We start from the raw sequence: 18,183 nt of genomic DNA on the forward strand, positions 1-18,183 counted from the left end.
CATGATGGCTATACCATGTCGACACAGTTCCCTTAGAAGTCGGGCCAGGACGCACACTCCCCAGTGCGTTAGACGTGACGTTGCCCACATCTGTGAGTCCTTTCAACATCACTAGGGACAGTTTTAGAAAATGAGAGGTAGAAAATGTACTGCCACATTTGCTATTCGAGTGTGATAATCGACTCCTGCTGGCCATATAGTACAACGACGGCAACTTCACATGACTGTTACGCTAACTCTCTTCTCTCCCGCTAGCTGGTCCACTATGTACAACGAATCTCGAAGGCAATGCAGGTCCACACAGTTTCAATTACTATTAAGCTCAAGTATCAGTTGCAGGTATGCGTCAGTCAGAGATTATAAATGCTTATGCACCTTGTTGTCTTGCAAAACGTTTACATGCTTTAAGTTATCAGACACTATACAGCGAGATACATGTACATGTTACGCAATCGTCGATTAATAGTTTTCGGAAAGTACGACACAAATGCAACCTGTGCAATGATAGTTAACATAGTGTCTGACCTTCCCAATTTGTCTTCGAGACCCACAGTGCGAAGTACAAGCCATTTGGTCAACTCCCGGGACTGTTGCAGGTCTACTTGATTAGGGACCAGCCCTTTCCAAAATCCTATGTGAAACCTTGCTCATGTGAGTTACTGAAGGAGCTAAAGGCGCTCTAATCCAATAAAATTTTATGCGCAACAAACGTCTATGCTTCTGTGACTTCCACGCTTGCATGTACTATACAATCGGCAATGCATGTTCACTGCACGGGTACACAGAAAACCGGCGAAATTACGTAGGCTACAATTATGGCATAATCGTACCCTATATATTCAGGATACCCCTCGTACCTGATATCTAGCGAACCTTCTAAGCAGAGTACCTCATACGAGGCGTACCTGATTCAACGCGTACCTGATATTTCCTATACCTTCTAAGACATGTACCTGATATTTCGCGTACCTCATGGGACGTGTGCCTGATATTTGCTATACCCTTTATACTACGTAACTGATAAAAGGGATACCTTAAGTTATATAATAGTACCTTCTGAATTGTGAAATTTAGAGCCTGATGTACCTTATAAAATCCCCCTCCTATTGTCTAAGCTAAACGGCTTATGAGACAATGCAACGAGTACCGTATAAAATATAGAGTACATTTTTGCAAAAATGTACCTTGTAAACCGGGATTTTAGAAGGTACAGAGTTTAGAGTCCAGGGATCCATTTTTCCGAAGGCAGGTCCTGCGCCCTCCTCGTTTGTTTGGAATAAAGATATATATTCCCTCCTACGATATGATTAGCAGAAACAAAGAGATTCCAACTTGTGGTGGCGGTCTATTTTTTTTCCTAAGCTTATTGATTAAGAGTCACTTCACGATCGATAAGATTGGTGTTCACGGAAAGCAGGAGCAGGTCACGTTGTTTTGAGTGAGTATAAGTCATGCGATCTCCCAAGAAAAAAATTGCGGGTCGTGACATCGCAAAACAGAGCGATGCTTCAACACACATCGTATAGATGATAATAAACCCGTGATTTTTGGGAAACAATGGTGAGCTTCGGTACGTCATACGCTAACCCTTACGTTCGCAAAGGCGATGGCGTACGATGCGCTAAAACTCCCTAATTCAAGAACTATACTATTTGTGCATTGCATCTTCTTTCGTTTCGTGATGGGACTTCAACTCCGAAACCGAAACCGAAACAAATGGGCAGTGCTGGGGATGACACAATGCCACCAGGAGCGTGACTATGAGTCCACAGTTAAAACCCTTGTGTCACCATTGTGACCACATACACTCTTAAAAATGAACTTCACCGCATAGCACGCTCCTAGCCAACCATCATCTCGAATGATATTGTAATCTGACGTGATTTGTTGAAAATGGGAGGCGTACGCCTTTTCTGTGACACTTATGCTGTCCATAATTGTCACAAAAAAGGCGTACGCCTCCCGTTTTTAACAAATCAGGGCACATAACGGTATCATTAGAGGTTATGGTTGGCTAGGAGCGTGCAATACGGTGAAGTTCATTTCTAAGAGTGTACGCTCTAAACTACACCCTTAAAAATGAACTTCACCACATAGCACGCTCCTAGCCAACCATCATCTCGAATGATATCGTTATCTGCCCTGATTTGTTGAAAACGGGAGGCGTACGCCTTTTTGTGACAATTATGAACAGCATAAGTGTCACAAAAATGGCGTACGCCTCCCGTTTTCGACAAATCAGGGCAGATAACGATGTCATTCGAGGTGATGGTTGGGTAGGAGCGTGCTATGCGGTGAAGTTCATTTTTAAGAGTGTATGTAAGGTATTGGGCACGATGAGACGATGCTAATTCCTACCGGGCAAACAAAAATTGTTATTATATCATACGCTTTTCGGTTCACACTTACGTTACTGCCACCACGTCTGGGGAAATCGAACGAACAAGCCAATTACCCAACTAGTAACACTACAAAAAAAAAATGTGCTTCGTGTTGTTGCAAATCTTCCCCGTGCAGCTCACTCTTCCAGTCTCTCTCTAAATTTCAATGTTATGAGACTGGGCTCGCTGTACGAATGCCAACTCTTGGCTTCTGTGAAGTCGGAGATTCGGCGGAATAAGGCAATACTGCGTAGCTGTGCTAACTTACAAAAAAGGCCCCAGTCCAGACAAACTAGGAATCCAGAACACTGGTATGTTCCGCGTCCAAGAACGAACTACGGTTTACAGACGTTACATTATCAATTGCCTAGCGTACTAATATATATGATGTATATATATATATGCATATATATGTATATATGATATATATGATGATATATGATAGTCCGCGACCTTCGGGTCGACTTTTCTTTCAATAGGAAGCAGCTAAGAGGTGTTCATTCGTGGAACCCAGCCCTCCCGAATTCATCACGAAACATCAAGAAGATGCAATGCACAAATAGTATAGTTCTTGAATTAGTGAGTTTTAGCGCATCGTACGCCATCGGCTTTGCGAACGTAAGGGTTAGCGTATACGATGTACCGAAGCTCACTATTGTTTCGGAAAAATCACGGGGTTATGATCATCTCTACGATGCGTGTTGAAGCCTCGCTTCTGTTTGGCGATGTCACGAGCCGCAATTTTTTTTCTTGGGAGATCGCATGACTTACTCACTCAAAACAACGTGACCTGCTTTCCGTGAACACCAATCTTATCGATCGTGAAGTGACTCTTAATCAATAAGCTTAGGGAAAAAAATAGACCGCCACCACAAGTTGGAATCTCTTTGTTTCTGCTAATCATATCGTAGGGCGGGGGGGGGGATATATGTTTATTACAAAAAAAAAAAATGGAGGGCGTAGGGCCTGCTTTCGGAACAATGGATACCTGGTCCACGTGTATGCATCCTTCAGATGTGATATAAAAACCTCGGTAGCTCAGCACTCTGCAGTCGGACTCGTCAACAGGGTAAGTCAGTTTCTCCGTATGAGAGTCACAAGTTATTTGCCGTTTTGAGATAGGACAGGAACTGGTTATGTTTAATGGTCGTTAAAAGGGGTCGTTGGACCACGCAGTTTGCATAACGAACGTCCAGCATCGTGCCCATTCGGTGTTTCCTGAAAAATTCCTTACAAACACTTGTGGCATATATGTGATCGGAACTTTCAATTCAGCCTGAAGTGAACTTCCCTGACGCGAAAGCTACGCAAATTTAACTACCGCATTGATCGCCTTAGGCGCGTAATTTCTGAGTGACCGACTGGCAGATAAGTAACTGTTAAAAGGTGCTGGGTGATTGATTAAATAATGCTCACGGCAATCTCGAATTGCGATATTCGAACCATCAGTATTATTAATAACAATAACGCTGGGTTTAAAACGTCTAGGAAACTGACTCGATTCTATCAAACCGTGCTTGTTTAGATTACCGGAGATGTTGAAGTTTGCGGTGACCGTAAGCGCTTTGGTGGCCGTCGCCTGGTCACGTGCCATGGCTCCCGACGGCCTCCACCCGACATCGGATGAGATGATCGATTTCATCAACAACCTCAACACGACTTGGACGGTAAGTCAGCAAGTGTGGCATCGCACCAGACTAACAATCAATCGCTTACACGTCGCTGACCAGCTAACGACGCAGTGAGGCAGGGCACCCGTCAATGAGGACACGTGACACATCACGTGCCCGTCTCGTTTTGTCCTTTTGTTTCGAGTACTCATTCTTCGAGCGAGGTTGATTTAGAACACGAAATAGTTTTTTTTTGTTTTTTTTTTGAATCTGTATAGCACGACGTTAAGCGCCCTGTTTCTTCTGTCAGGTGTTTATACATGGCTTACAACAATATGGACTCACTGTCGATGTTGAGAAAGAATGATCATGATGATGGTGGCTCGGATTTTTGACGCATGAGCAATAGTTGAGAAAGAATATGTATCACATTATCACCGTTCGAGGCTTCATAATGCCTCCTAATCTTTCAACTAACCCACAGTGAACAGCAGGCACTTGAGGCGGCTTCACTACGTAGGTTCTGTTGTTCTTATTCGTTTGTTTCGCTTTGTATCGTATAGGCTGGTCGCAATTTCGACAAGTCCATCAGTCTGGAATATCTCCGAGGTCTGATGGGCGTCCACCCGATGTCGCTCATGCACCGTCTGCCGACAATCGAGCACGACGTCAACCCGGATGACCTTCCCGATAGCTTCGACGCCCGCAAGGAATGGAGTCACTGTCATTCCATCGGAGTCATCAGGGACCAAGGTTCTTGTACAACTGACTGGGTATGTAACGCGCCTTTTTGTTTTTCTTGATAAACAAAGAGAAACTACGGAATGGTTTCTTCGTTTTCACGAGTTGTTTTATTTCATTTACCGTGCACGTATTCACACGAGCGACATCCGCATGGAATATTCTAGTCAAAGAAAAAGAGAGAACACTGCCGAATATTAGAGTGCCGAAGTGCCGCCGTCCCGTGTTATGTTGAGCATCCACACGGCGCGGAATATCGGGAGTGGCGTACTGCGCCTTTAGCAGACGACACTTAGCAGACGACGCCGTCAGCGTGTTTTCCTGTCGTCTGCTACAGAATATCTCGTGGCGGTGTATCAGGATATTCCCCACAGTTTGCAGTGTAGGTGAAGCAGAAAGTTCTGGTGCTTTTCGCATCTTCTGCTTCTGGGGGAATGTCGCACGTGTGAATACATGGTTACGGAATGCTGTCTGATGAGAGTTCCTTTCTCGCTCAAAGGCGTTCGGACCAGTGGGAGCCATATCGGACCGCATCTGCATTCACAGCCACGGGAAGATCCAAGTGAACATTTCAGCGGACGATGCGTTCGAGTGCTGCATGACGTGCGGCGATGGGTATGTCACCAGATATTTGCTCGCGCTTTGCATGACCCGTAGGTGGCGCGTCTAAACTCCAGCATGGCGGACGTATCCAGTTTGTCGCTTGGTTTCTATCTTCAGATTTCTGAACTGTGCAACGTTGATTCTCGATGCGTTGAAGGCGAACCAGTCGTAAACGCTGCTCGTACACTCTTAAAAATGAACTTCACCGCATAGCACGCTCCTAGCCAACCATTATCTCAAATGATATCGTTATCTGTCCTGATTTGTTGAAAACGGGGGGCGTACGCCATTTCTGTGACACTTATGCTGTTCATAATTGTCACAGAAAAGGCGTACGCCCCCTGTTTTCAACAAATCAGGGCAGATAACGATATCATTCGAGATAATGGTTGGCTAGGAGCGTGCTATGCGGTGAAGTTCATTTTTAAGAGTGTACCCACAGCAACACCGAATATCCTCTGGATGTACGAATAATATCCTAACGAATTCGTACGTCCTGTGGATATCCCTCAGATATCAATCGGACGTACGAATCCGTTAGGATTACTTCTGGCAGGCGTAACCGTGTTGTCCAAAATGACATGGCTATAGTTGTCGCATATTATTTGGGGAAGTTCCGGCGTGTTTGATCAGCCGCACTTCGTGAAGATGAATTTCGCGTTTACCAGGAGCGAAGCCGAAATAACAAGCAGCGAGCGCACCACAGACATGCAAGTACACCACAGCTGTGCTGCTGCACTCTTACGTGTAAACTCTTATATACTTCTAAGTGTGTAGCGTGTGTACGCATATAGCTTAGATTTTTCGGGGTAACGTTGCGACACCCGTGTGTGACTGTTTCGCGCATGTTTTTCGGAAACCTTCTCGGCAACGCCCACGTGTCCCCAGAATGTCGTCACGCTGACGTCATGCGTACGTCTCTCGGTGCCAGGATTTAAAACCGTGTGGATTCCGGCAATTTAATACTTCCCTAAGTAACTAGTTTTCTGGTCAAGTCGGCGAAAAATAAAGCAGAGATCTGAGAAGTTAGTGAACTACCCGCAGAAATTTAAAAAAAATCTATAAATTTGTGCTTGGAGGGCGGAACGACGGAAGCGGAGTGCCCCCCCGTCTCCCGCCTGCTTCGGTTGCTGTTTACCGTCAGCCATACGCATAACAATTCTACGACACTTAAACGCGCATAATTACCAGAAGCCAAGGTATAGCAGCACAGTTAACCCTATCATGAACTCCTTGGTCTATACAGTCATTAAAGGTGATGAAAGTAACTGTTTACTCTCTTCAGTTAAAAATCCCAGTGCAGCAGGTGCAGAGGTCCAAAATTGGTCCCCACTTCTCTCTTACTCATATTGGGCCACCTAATGAAGACGGAGGTCCATTGGTTTTAGTATCTAGTAGACATACCAACCCGAGCTTTAACTGTATTCAAACTACCTTCGCAGGTGCACTAGCGGTTACCCTGGTAAAGTCTGGGTGTACTGGAAACTTTCCGGTCTTGTGACTGGCGGCCTCTATGGCACCGCGGACGGCTGCATGCCCTACCCAATCCCTCCCTGCGAACACTATGTCAAGGGCAAGCGACCAGCTTGTACGGCACCGGTCGTTGCTCCGGGGTGCCCACCGAAATGCCGCGATGGGTACCACAAGACCTACGAAGAGGACAAACATTATGGTATGCTTCACAGCACGTACGAATATTACGTCCTTTTGCACTTCGCCGCTTCCAGCCGCGACAGAAATATGTAAACCGAAACCAATTAATTCCTGCAAAAATGTCCCGCTTCGGTGGCAGATCTTTCTCTAAAACGTGTCCACTCCACTGAAGGTCCCATAACGGGTAGTACCCATTTTAATGCCGACCGCGTCCTGCTTTAGAAGTTACGTTCTTTTACGAAACTCGTTTCAATTTTTACTTAAACAATGAACAGCCCCAACTCATTCACACGGTGCGCAGGTTGAAGATGGCATCGAAGAGATTCTTCTAAAAAGAAAGTTCTTCGATTGGTGCACCCGTCTGCGAATTATTTAGCCCGGAAATTTAACTGAGACACCTGGTATACATCTATCTGTCGTAAACAGCATACTGTGACTCATGACTCAACGCGCAGCGAAGAGTCAACAACGAGGGAATCGAGAGTTTTAGTGCACAGTACGCAAGCACATTTTGCGTGCGTAAGAGAAAGCGTTGGTGGTTCTGCGCACGCGCAAACCCAAGAGGGTTTCGCGCAGTGCGCTGAACTTCAGATGAACTTCATTGAACGCTCAAACGAAAGAGTATGCAGGAAAATTATAACTCACAGTACATTTGACAACACTGACACTTATGCTGTTCATAATTGTCACAAAAAGGCGTACGCCTCCCATTTTCAACAAATCAGGGCAGATAACTATATCATTCGAGATTATGGTTGGCTAGGAGCGTGCCACGCGGTGAAGTTCATTTTTAAGAGTGTACATTCGACCTACACGGTTAAAATAGAACTTCACTACCATATCACGCTCCTACACTCTTAAAAATGAACTTCACCACATAGCACGCTCCTAGCCAACCATCATCCCGAATGACAACGTTCTCGCCCCTGATTTGTTGAAAGCGGGAGGAGGAGCCTATTTTGTACCATTATGCACGGCACAAAATAGGCTCCTCCTCCCGTTTTCAACAAATCTAGGGCGAGAACGTTGTCATTCGGCATGATGGTTGGCTACACTCTCAAAAATGAACTTCACCGCATAGCACGCTCCTAGCCAACCATCATCTCAAATGATATCGTTATCTGCCCTGATTTGTTGAAAACGGGAGGCGTACGCCTTTTTGTGACACTTATGCTGTTCATAATTGTCACAAAAAAGGCGTACGCCTCCCGTTCTCAACAAATCAGGGCAGATAACGATATCACTAAAGACTATGGTTGGCTAGGAGCGTGCTATGTGGTGAAGTTCATTTTTAAGCGTGTAGGAGCATGCTATGTGGTGAAGTTCATTTCCAAAAGTGTAGCCAGCCACCATACACTCTAAAAACTGAACTTCACCGCATAGCGTGCTCCGGGCCAGCCACTGCCACGAATGATGAGATTATCGCTTCGAAAAGATCGATTATTCGATCGATTATCGATTCGAAAAGAGATGGGGGGCGTACACCTTTTTGTGTCAATTTAGATATATGATAGACACAAAAAGGCGTACGCCTCCCTCTCTCCTCGTATCAGATGCGATAACCCTATCATTCGTGGGAATGGTTGGCACAGAGCGTGCTATGCCGTGAAGTTCAGTTTCTAGAGTGTACCGAAGGACATCATTCTGTGTCATGATTCGTTCTTAAACAGGGGGAGGAGCCTATCTGGGGCAAGCATAATGTGTCCCAAATAGGCGCCTCCTCACATTTTCAGCAAATAAGGACACAGAATGGTATCATTCGGAATGACGGCTGGCTAAGAGCGTACTATGTGGTGAAGCTATGTTTTAGCATCTACACTCTTAAAAATGAACTTCACCGCATAGCACGCTCCTAGCCAATCATCATCCAGAATGATATGGTTATCTGCCTCGATTTGTTGAAAACAGGAGGCGTACGCCATTTTTGTGACGCTTATGCTGTTCATAATTGTCACAAAAAAGGCGTACGCCTCCAGTTTTCAACAAATCAGTGCAGATAACGATATCATTCGAGATACTGGTTGGCTAGGAGCGTGCTATGCGGTGAAGTTCATTTTTAAGAGTGTACGTACGCATCTGTCGCGAAGTTGTTTCATCAAACATTCCGCTGTCTGGCTGCTGTGTTTGCTACTGATCAGTTAATGTCACTCTGTTCGTGTGAGACACACCATGCAAAATACTCACTTAGCCAAGCGGTTGTGAGCTCACAATATGGTGTACGGAAGAAATATTACTTGAGACCATAGCGAAGAGAAACCAATCAGAAGTCGTCCTCGTATGGTCATCCTATTGGCGATAGCTCGTCCCGGTATTCTGCATAGCCTAAGACAAGTTTCCACAAACCGACACGGGACCTATGTGAGAGTGATTTTTTCCTGCAGTGGTGTCTTCAGATGATTTGTACTTCCCCCAGGTGAAACAGTTTACCTCCTTGAATCAGACGAAGATCAGATGAGGGCAGAGATCTACAAAAACGGACCCGTGCAAGCTAGTTTCAGCGTCTATTCAGACTTCTTGAACTACAAATCTGGTACGCTGTCCCTTACTCTTCTGCTGACAGTTGAGAGTTTTTAGCACTTCTAAACAAAAATCATTTTTCGCAGGTGTGTACCAACACCACAGTGGCAAATCCCTTGGCGACCATGCAATTAAAATCCTGGGATGGGGCACAGAAAAGGGTGTGCCCTACTGGCTGGCCGCCAACTCGTGGAACACCGACTGGGGAGACAACGGTAGGTGTGGGAATGAAATTCTGAAACACGAAATATACGCACAAGTACATCGAAGGACCTCTCCCAAGAGCAAACGTAAAGAGAGAGAGAGAAAAGGCAAGAAGTCGAAAAAATATTTATATACAGGGTGGGTGCAGATAAAGTAGCCCCACACTCATGCACGTATTGCGTTGTGGGGCTTACTTTATCTGCACCCACCCTGTATATACGTTTGTAATTTGATCGTGCACTCCCAGCCGAACACAGCCCAACTTGGAGCTCTTCAACCCGGCACAGGGAAGTGACAAAAAAGGGAAGTGACAAAGAAGGGAAGTTGAAAAAAAAAAAAAAAAGACGCGGAAACATATTTTAGGGAAGTTACAAACAGTAGTTTATTACATAGGGAGACGTTAAAAAGTAAAATGGGCAAGAGGTCGACGTTTCGACAGTGGCACTGTCTTTATCGGGACAAAATGTGCGTACACTGTTAAAACAGAACTTCACCACATTGCACGCTCCTAGCCAACCATCACACCGAATGATATCATTCTGTGCATTGATTTGTTGAAAATGGGAGGAGGCGCCTATCTGGGACAGATTATCTTGTCCCAGATAGGCGCCTCCCCCCTGTTTTGAACAAATCATGACACAGAATGATATCATTCGGTATGATGGTTGGCTAGGAACGTGCTATGTGGTGAAGTTCTGTTTTAACAGTGTACACTCTTAAAAATAAACTTCACCGCATAGCACGCTGCTAGCCAGCCATAATCTCGAATGATATCGTTATCTGCCCTGATTTGTTGAAAACGGTAGGCGTACGCCTTTTTTGTGACAATTATGAACTGCATAAGTGTCACAAAAAAGGCGTACGCCTCCCGTTTTCAACAAATCGGGGCAGATAACGATATCATTCGAGATTATGGTTGGCTAGGAGCGTGCTATGCGGTGAAGTTCATTTTTAAGAGTGTAGGTGGTTACAGATGACTTAAATAGATTTGGTACAGGACGTAATAATCGGTACGGCCGACCAAGACAGTTCCATGGAAGATGCAATGACGCCGATGACACAGCACCCGAAATAATTCCCGGACCGGACACGACAACAGACGCGCGCCGCTTGACCGGCTGGAACCCCACTGACGTCACCGAGAAGAGAGTTTCAAAACACACTGGAACTGACGACCCTGACTAGCCCTGAAGGAGGCGGAGCCTCAGGCGAAACGTCGAGCCTTTTTCTACAATGTTTTTTTTATTTTATTACCCTTTATTAGCAATTTCCCCTTCATATATGTTTCAGACTCGCTCATTCGTCCCATTATACTATACCGTAGCCATCTGACCCTTTTATCATCTGCTTCTATACGTATACATGTATATATGTTCTGGTTCGGCGCGACGTACCCAATGGGCATGCGATGAAAGCACTTTTATTTCATTTTCTATTTCAGGCTACTTCAAGATCCTGCGGGGCTCCGACGAATGCGGAATTAAAGAGAACGTCTATGGTGGAATCCCGAAGAGCAAATAAACCACTCGTGTATGTCTAGCTTTATCATGAAGACCCGTGACATGTTGCTATAACATTAAGCACGAGTCATCACGATGCAAGCATGTGTGAGCGTGTGTGAACACAGCCGTACATAGACATAATACTGGTGCGACAATATTAGAGGAAAAAATAAAACAATTTTATTATTGAATGATGGCTGGGGAGTTTCATCGCCGGGGTGCGTACCCCATTACTGGTCACGTACTCTACGTGGGGTACTCTACGTACCCCATTGCTGGTCATGATGTGAGGAATGAAATAATGAGCCCCTTCACAATAAGGATCGGAGTCCTGTAGTGTCCAGAAAGGTGAAGAGAGCCTTGACGGCAGAGCGTTGGTTTACAGGACGTGGCCAGGGACCAAGCAATTTCGGTTAGTAGAGCCCATATATGCGAACTCCGGAGCTGAACCGCAACCGAACCTTTACGGCCGAAACCGGAACCCGAAACAAATCGAAAAACGTTTCGGTTCGACGCTCTCGTGTGAGGTGCTAAAGTTACGACGGGAGTTTCAATAAGTTCTGAGCCTAACATCGAAGCCAGAACTGTAGGGCCAATGTCACGTTGTATTTTCCACGCCCCCTCCCCCCCCAATACACACACACACACGCACGCACAAACCGAGACGTCGATGCACTTCAAATGTCGTCTGCTTTCACACACACATCAGGGGAAGCTTTCGTTTTTCGTGTAGCATATTTCTTAGTGCATCGCACGCTGCCTCTTATACGTACGCGATAGGCGATAGCGTACGATGTACCCCAACAACACCGGATATCCTCTGGACGTACGAATAATGTCCTAACGAGTTCGTACGTCCGACGGATATCTGAGGACCATCCATCGGACGTACGAATTCGTTAGGACGTTATTCGTACGTCCAGAGGATATCCAGTGTTGCTGGGGTACTGATGTACTACAATTAACTATTGTTTCCGAAAAATCACGGGTTTATTGTTCTCTACGATATCTGTTGAAGCTTCGCTTCAGTTTGCGATGTCGCGATGACACAATGCGACCAGGAGCGTGACTATGAGTCCATCGCTCCTGCGTTCATTGAACACCAGTCTTATCGATCGGAAAGTGTCTCTTAATCAGTATAGGTTTAAGAAACAATAGAACGCCGCCGCAAGTTTGGAATCCCTTTGTTTCTGCTAATCATATCGTAGGGCCTGCTTTCGGAACAATGAATGGATTGTCCATCTGTATGGATACCTCGGATATGATATAAAAACCTCGGTAGCTCCGCACTCTGCGGTCGGACTCCTCAACAAGGTAAGTCAGGGGTCTCCGTAGGGGAGTCACAAGTTATTTGCCGTTTCGAGATAGGACAGGAACTGGGTCTGTTTAATGGTCGTTAATATGGGTCGTTGGACCATGCAGTTCGCATAACGAACGTCCAACATCGTGTACATTACGTGTTTCATGAAAAATTCCTAACAATTGGAAACATTCCTTGAGACCAGTTCTCGTATATTTGATCGAAGCTTTCAATTCAGCTTGAAGTCAACTTTCCTGACGCGAAAGCTACGCAAATTTAATTCCCGCACTGATCACCTTAGATGTACAATTTCCGAGTGATCGATTTCCAGATAAGTAACCGTTAAAAGACGTTGGATGATTGGTTAAATAATATGCTAAACGTAATTTCGAATTACCGTATTCGAACTACAAGTCTTCACCGAATAAACGATGGGTTTCGAACGTCTAGGAAACTGACTCGATTCTATCAAACCGTGTTTGTTGTAGTTTACCGGAGATGTTGAAGTTTGCGGTGCCTCTATGCGCTTTGGTGGCCGTCGCCTGGTCACATGCCGTCGTTCCCGACGGCCTCCATCCGACATCGGATGAGATGATCGATTTCATCAACAACCTCAACACGACTTGGACGGTAAGTCAGCAAGAGCGGTAGCGCACCAGACTTACAATCAATCGCTTACACGTCGCTGACCAGCTAACGGCGCAGTGAGGCAGGGCAGCCGCCAATGAGGACACGTGACACAGTCACGTGACACGTCTTGTCTTGGTCTTTTTGTTTCGAGTACTCATTCTTCGAGCGAGGTTGATTTAGTTTTTTTATAATAGCTTTTTGTTTAATCCGTAGTGCCACTTTAAGGGCCCTGTTTCTTCTGTCCGGCGTTTTTAAATCGCTTACAATAATATGGACTCACTGTCGATGTTGACAAAGAATGATGATGATGATGATGATTTGGATTTCAACTAACCCTCAGTGAACAGCAGCCAGTTTTAGGGGGACGGGGTTGTACTGTGCAGGTTCTGTTGTGCCTATTCGTTTGTTTCACTTCGTATCGTAAAGGCTGGCCGCAACTTCGACAAGTCCATCAGTTTGGAATATCTCCGAGGTCTGATGGGCGTCCACCCGATGTCGGTCATGCACCGTCTGCCGACAATCGAGCACGACGTCGACCCGGATGATCTTCCCGATAGCTTCGACGCCCGTCAGAAATGGAGTCACTGTCATTCCATCGGAGTCATCAGGGACCAAGCTTCTTGTGGATCCTGCTGGGTAACCAACACATTTTTTTTTCTTGATAAACAGAGAGAAACTACGGAATGGTTTCTTCTTTCTCCTGAGTTGTTTTATTTCATTTACGGAATGGTGTCTACTGTCTAATGAGAGTTCCTTTCCCCCTCAAAGGCGTTCGGAGCAGCGGAAGCCATATCGGACCGTGTTTGCATTCACAGCCACGGGAAGATCCAAGTGAACATTTCAGCGGAAGATCTGGTGGACTGCTGCGATACATGCGGATTTGGGTACGTCGCCATAGATTTGCTCACGTGGTATTCGCGTTTTGCATGACCTGTAGGTGGCGCATCTAAACTGCAAATGGTGGACGTATTCAGGTCGTCGCTTGGTTTCGATGTTGAGATTTCTGAACTGCAATGTTGATTATTGATGCGTTGAAGGCGAACCAGTCTTAAACGCTGCTCGTACCCCCAGCAACACCGAATATCCGCTGGATGTACGAATAATATCCTAACGAATTCGTACGTCCTGTGGATATCCCTCAGATGTTAATCGGACGTACGAATCCGTTAGGATTACTTCTGGCAGGCGTAACCGTGTTGTCCAAAGACAAGGCTGTAGTTGTCGCATATTATATGGGAAATTCCGGCGTGTTTGATCAACCACACTTCATGAAGATGAATTTCACGTTTACCGGGTGTGAAGCCGAAATAACAACCAGCGAGCGTCCTGTGCTGCAGGGACGGAGATGTCAGAGACACGCAAGCACACCACAGTTATGCTGCGCTACTCTTACGGGTAAAGATCTTCTGTGCGTGTAGCGCGTGTACGAATGTAGTTTAGAATTTTCAGGGTAATGTTTCGCGCATATTTTTGGGAAACCATTGTCGGAAACCCCCCCGTGTCGTCAGAATGTCGTCACGTTGACGTCATGCGTACGTCTCTAGGTGCGAGGATTTAAAACCGTGTGGATTCCGATAATTTAATACTGCTATAATTTATTAGATTTCCGGTCAAGTCGGCGAAAAATAAAGCAGGGATCTGAGAAGTTAAAGAACTACCCGCAGAAATTAAAAAAAACTGTAAATTCGTGCTTGGAGGGCGCAACGACCGGAGCGAGGTGTGGTCTCCCGCCTGCTTCAATCGCTGTTTACCGTCAGCCATACGCATAACAACGACACTTAAAAGCGCATAATTACTAGAAGCCAGGGTATAGCAGGAAGGAACAGCACAGTTAACCCTATCATGAACTTCCTGATCTATGCAGTCATTAAAGGTGATGAAAGTCACTGCAAACTATCTTCAATTAAAAATCCCAGTGCAGCAGGTGATGGCGAAAACAAGGGACGATACAAAGAGACGACGACGACGACCACGAGTCGCCTGCTGCACCAGATTTTTAATGAACCTTTTTTCACCAGAGCCGTTTATGAGGAGAGTGTGGACATTCTTTGATCTTTTGCCGCCCGGAGATAGGGAGCCGCCGTGTAGAGGCCTGCGCGGATGAGGTTTTTGGCATCCGCATCCGACCCGCATCCGCGCACACGTTATCCGCATCCGATCCGCATCCGCTGCATACACGACCGTTTACATCCGCATCCGATCCGCTGAGCAAAACGCAATATCCGCATCCGATCCGCAAAATCCGCAAGTTTCGAAGGACGCGTAAATACCGCCGGAAGAATGTTGGTATAATTTCGGATGCCTCCATGCTGTCACGGAAGGACTCACGACGATAAGCAAAGCCTTTCAACAAACGCGATATGGAGAGACTTCTGGAACGCGTGGAACGCTACCTCGTCGGTGCTCGCGTGGACGCCAGAATGCCTCCTTCCCGTCTTGGCCGTGCATGGTCAAAGGTGAACCCGACCATGCGCTCGCTGTCGGCTCGCAATACAAATAAATTGCTAGTGGAAAAATTACACCACGCGGTATATCCGCATCCGATCCGCTACCGATCCGCTGCCTTCGCATCCGCATCCGATCCGCATCCGACCTCGAGCCATCCGCATCCGATCCGCACACCGCAGAAAGTGAAAAATTTTCATCCGAATCCGCAAGTATCTTGCGGATATCCGCGGATATCCGCTTCCATCCGCGGATGGTGCAGGGCTCTACCGCCGTGACGTGGGAGCCGTCATGGCTCCGCCCACTTGACCGGGATGAAAAGCGAGCTGCGGCTGCACGAAGAGATTTCAAGGCGGTAGCTCTGATCCAAAATGGTGTCACTGGCCTTGGCGCCGCTCATCGTGTGACGTCAAATGGCGCGCTTTGGGACAGGCTCCTCCGAATGGCCGAACTCCCTAATAAACGGCTCTGTTTCTCACATACGCGTCGTGTCGTAGCGGCTCTCCAGCGAACCGCGCTCGGAGAGCGTCAAAACAAATCCACGTTGGTAGCACAAAGGTCCAAAACCGGTCCGGAGTGGGACCGACGATTTCGCGCCGTTCGTACGGTCTCCCCACTGGTCCCCACTTCTGTCTTCCCCATACCGCGCCATCTAATGAAGACGGAGATAACCCTCTCCGGCGCCTCAGGGTCATGCGCATGCGCATAAGGCGTTGTGAAAAAGGTCCATTGATTTTAGTATCTAGAAGACATACCAACCCATCCGAGGAGTAGTTATGTTTTAACTTTATTTCAACTACCTTCCCAGGTGCAATGGCGGGAACCCTGGTGCGGCCTGGGAGTACTGGAAAGATGAAGGTCTTGTGACTGGCGGCCTCTACGGTACCGAGGACGGCTGCAAGCCCTACTCAATCCCTCCCTGCGAACACCATGTCAAGGGCAAGCGACCACCTTGTACGGAAGTCCAGACTCCGAGGTGCCAAAAGAAATGCCGCGATGGGTACGAGAAGACCTACCAAGAGGACAAACATTATGGTATGCTTCACAGCACGAACAAAGACCTCATGTGCTAAAAGACAGAAAGCGACGCCAATTGCACTAGGCGCAGTTGTGTAGCCTCTCTCGTTACCATTGGTCATCGTAAGCACATGACCGTCGCACTGGCGGACACACATGCCGTGATGGCGGATGCGTTCTGGTGATTCCGCGGTGGTGTCTTCAGATCATTTGTACTTCCCTCAGGTCAAACAGCTTACTCCGTTGGATCAGACGAAGACCAGATTAAGGCAGAGATCTACAAAAACGGTCCAGTGGAAGCTGATTTCTTCGTCTATGCCGATTTCTTGAACTACAAATCCGGTATGCCGTCCCCTACTCTTCTGTCGACAGTGAAGGGTTTTTAGCACTTCTAAAAATCCTTTTTCGCAGGTGTGTACCAACACCAGACCGGCGAATACGTTGGCGGCCATGCAATTAGAATCCTGGGATGGGGCACAGAACAGGGTGTGCCCTACTGGCTGGTGGCCAACTCGTGGAACACCGACTGGGGAGACAACGGTAGGTGTGGAAATAAAATTTTCTAAACTTGAAATATACGCACAAGTATATCGAAGGACCTCTCCCAAGAGCAAGCGTAAAGAGGATAAATTATTAACATAAAGTTAACATAAATATTAACATAATATTAACATAAAATTAAAACATTGACATAAAGAGCGCGACGCACGCCACACGGTTCAAGATGGAGCTTACAGAGCATTGTTGGGTTGGGACACGGGGCATTGTTTTGACTTCGACAACGCGGTCACCTTGGCTCGAGAACAAAGATGGGGACCCAGAAAGTTTCTAGACTCTTGGCACATACGTGGTGACCCCTCGGATTGTAACATTAACCGTGGCCCCCTTTCCGAACAGTATTCCCATCTCCTTAAATAGCGACCGGTTGTGTAATCTCTCATTCAGTTTGGCACTGATGATGCCCGTCGCATGAGGGATGAAACGTCTGAGTAAACCTTGTTATTTTGTTATGTTAACTCGGAGTTTCTCTACTTTTTTGTCCAATTATTATACCTATTACACCCGTAAATGGGAGTTTTTACTTCCTTTAACTAGCGTAAAAATTTAGTTAAGTAGTCAACTGTAATGTGAAGTCTCCCCTCACGTATACGATCCACAGTGGTAATCTCAAATCAGATGACTATATATACGTTCCGGTTCGGTGCGACGTACCCTGTACCCAGTGGGCATGTGATGAAAGCGCTTTTGTTCCATTTTCTACTACAGGCTACTTCAAGATCCTGCGGGGCTCCGATGAATGCGGTATTGAAGACGACGTCATTGCTGGAATTCCACGGAACGAATAAAATGCTTGCGTATGTCTAGCTTTATCACGAAGACTCATGGCATGTTGCTAACATTAAGCACGCGTCATCACGATGCAAGCATGTGTGAGCGTGAGTGAACACAGCCGTACATAGACATAATACTGGTACGACAATATTAGAGGAAAAAATAAAACAACTTTATTAGTGGATGATGGCTGGAGAGTTTTACTACTCTACACCATTTTTGGTGGTGATGCCGGGAATGAAACAATG

The 18,183-nt window shown here is 46.4% G+C and overlaps 2 protein-coding genes across 2 annotated transcripts; both read left to right on the top strand.

Annotated features, from left to right (window-relative positions):
- Window positions 1-3,371: 3,371 nt before the first annotated feature.
- LOC135370577 (cathepsin B-like) lies at window positions 3,372-11,402 on the top strand. The gene is made up of 8 exons (XM_064604351.1): window positions 3,372-3,450; window positions 3,907-4,048; window positions 4,555-4,764; window positions 5,232-5,347; window positions 6,778-7,007; window positions 9,402-9,518; window positions 9,592-9,720; window positions 11,151-11,402. The coding sequence occupies exons 2-8, from the start codon at window positions 3,917-3,919 to the stop codon at window positions 11,228-11,230; spliced, it is 1,014 nt and encodes a 337-aa protein (XP_064460421.1). The 5' UTR covers window positions 3,372-3,450; window positions 3,907-3,916; the 3' UTR covers window positions 11,231-11,402.
- A 1,569-nt stretch (window positions 11,403-12,971) lies between these two features.
- LOC135369901 (cathepsin B-like) lies at window positions 12,972-18,117 on the top strand. Its single transcript, XM_064603486.1, has 7 exons — window positions 12,972-13,141; window positions 13,568-13,777; window positions 13,910-14,025; window positions 16,395-16,621; window positions 16,829-16,945; window positions 17,015-17,143; window positions 17,870-18,117. Exons 1-7 carry the CDS (start codon window positions 13,010-13,012, stop codon window positions 17,947-17,949), a joined length of 1,011 nt encoding a protein of 336 aa, XP_064459556.1. The 5' UTR covers window positions 12,972-13,009; the 3' UTR covers window positions 17,950-18,117.
- Window positions 18,118-18,183: the final 66 nt, after the last annotated feature.

The sequence above is a fragment of the Ornithodoros turicata genome, chromosome 10, assembly GCF_037126465.1.
Source record: "Ornithodoros turicata isolate Travis chromosome 10, ASM3712646v1, whole genome shotgun sequence".
Classification (NCBI taxonomy): domain Eukaryota; kingdom Metazoa; phylum Arthropoda; class Arachnida; order Ixodida; family Argasidae; genus Ornithodoros; species Ornithodoros turicata.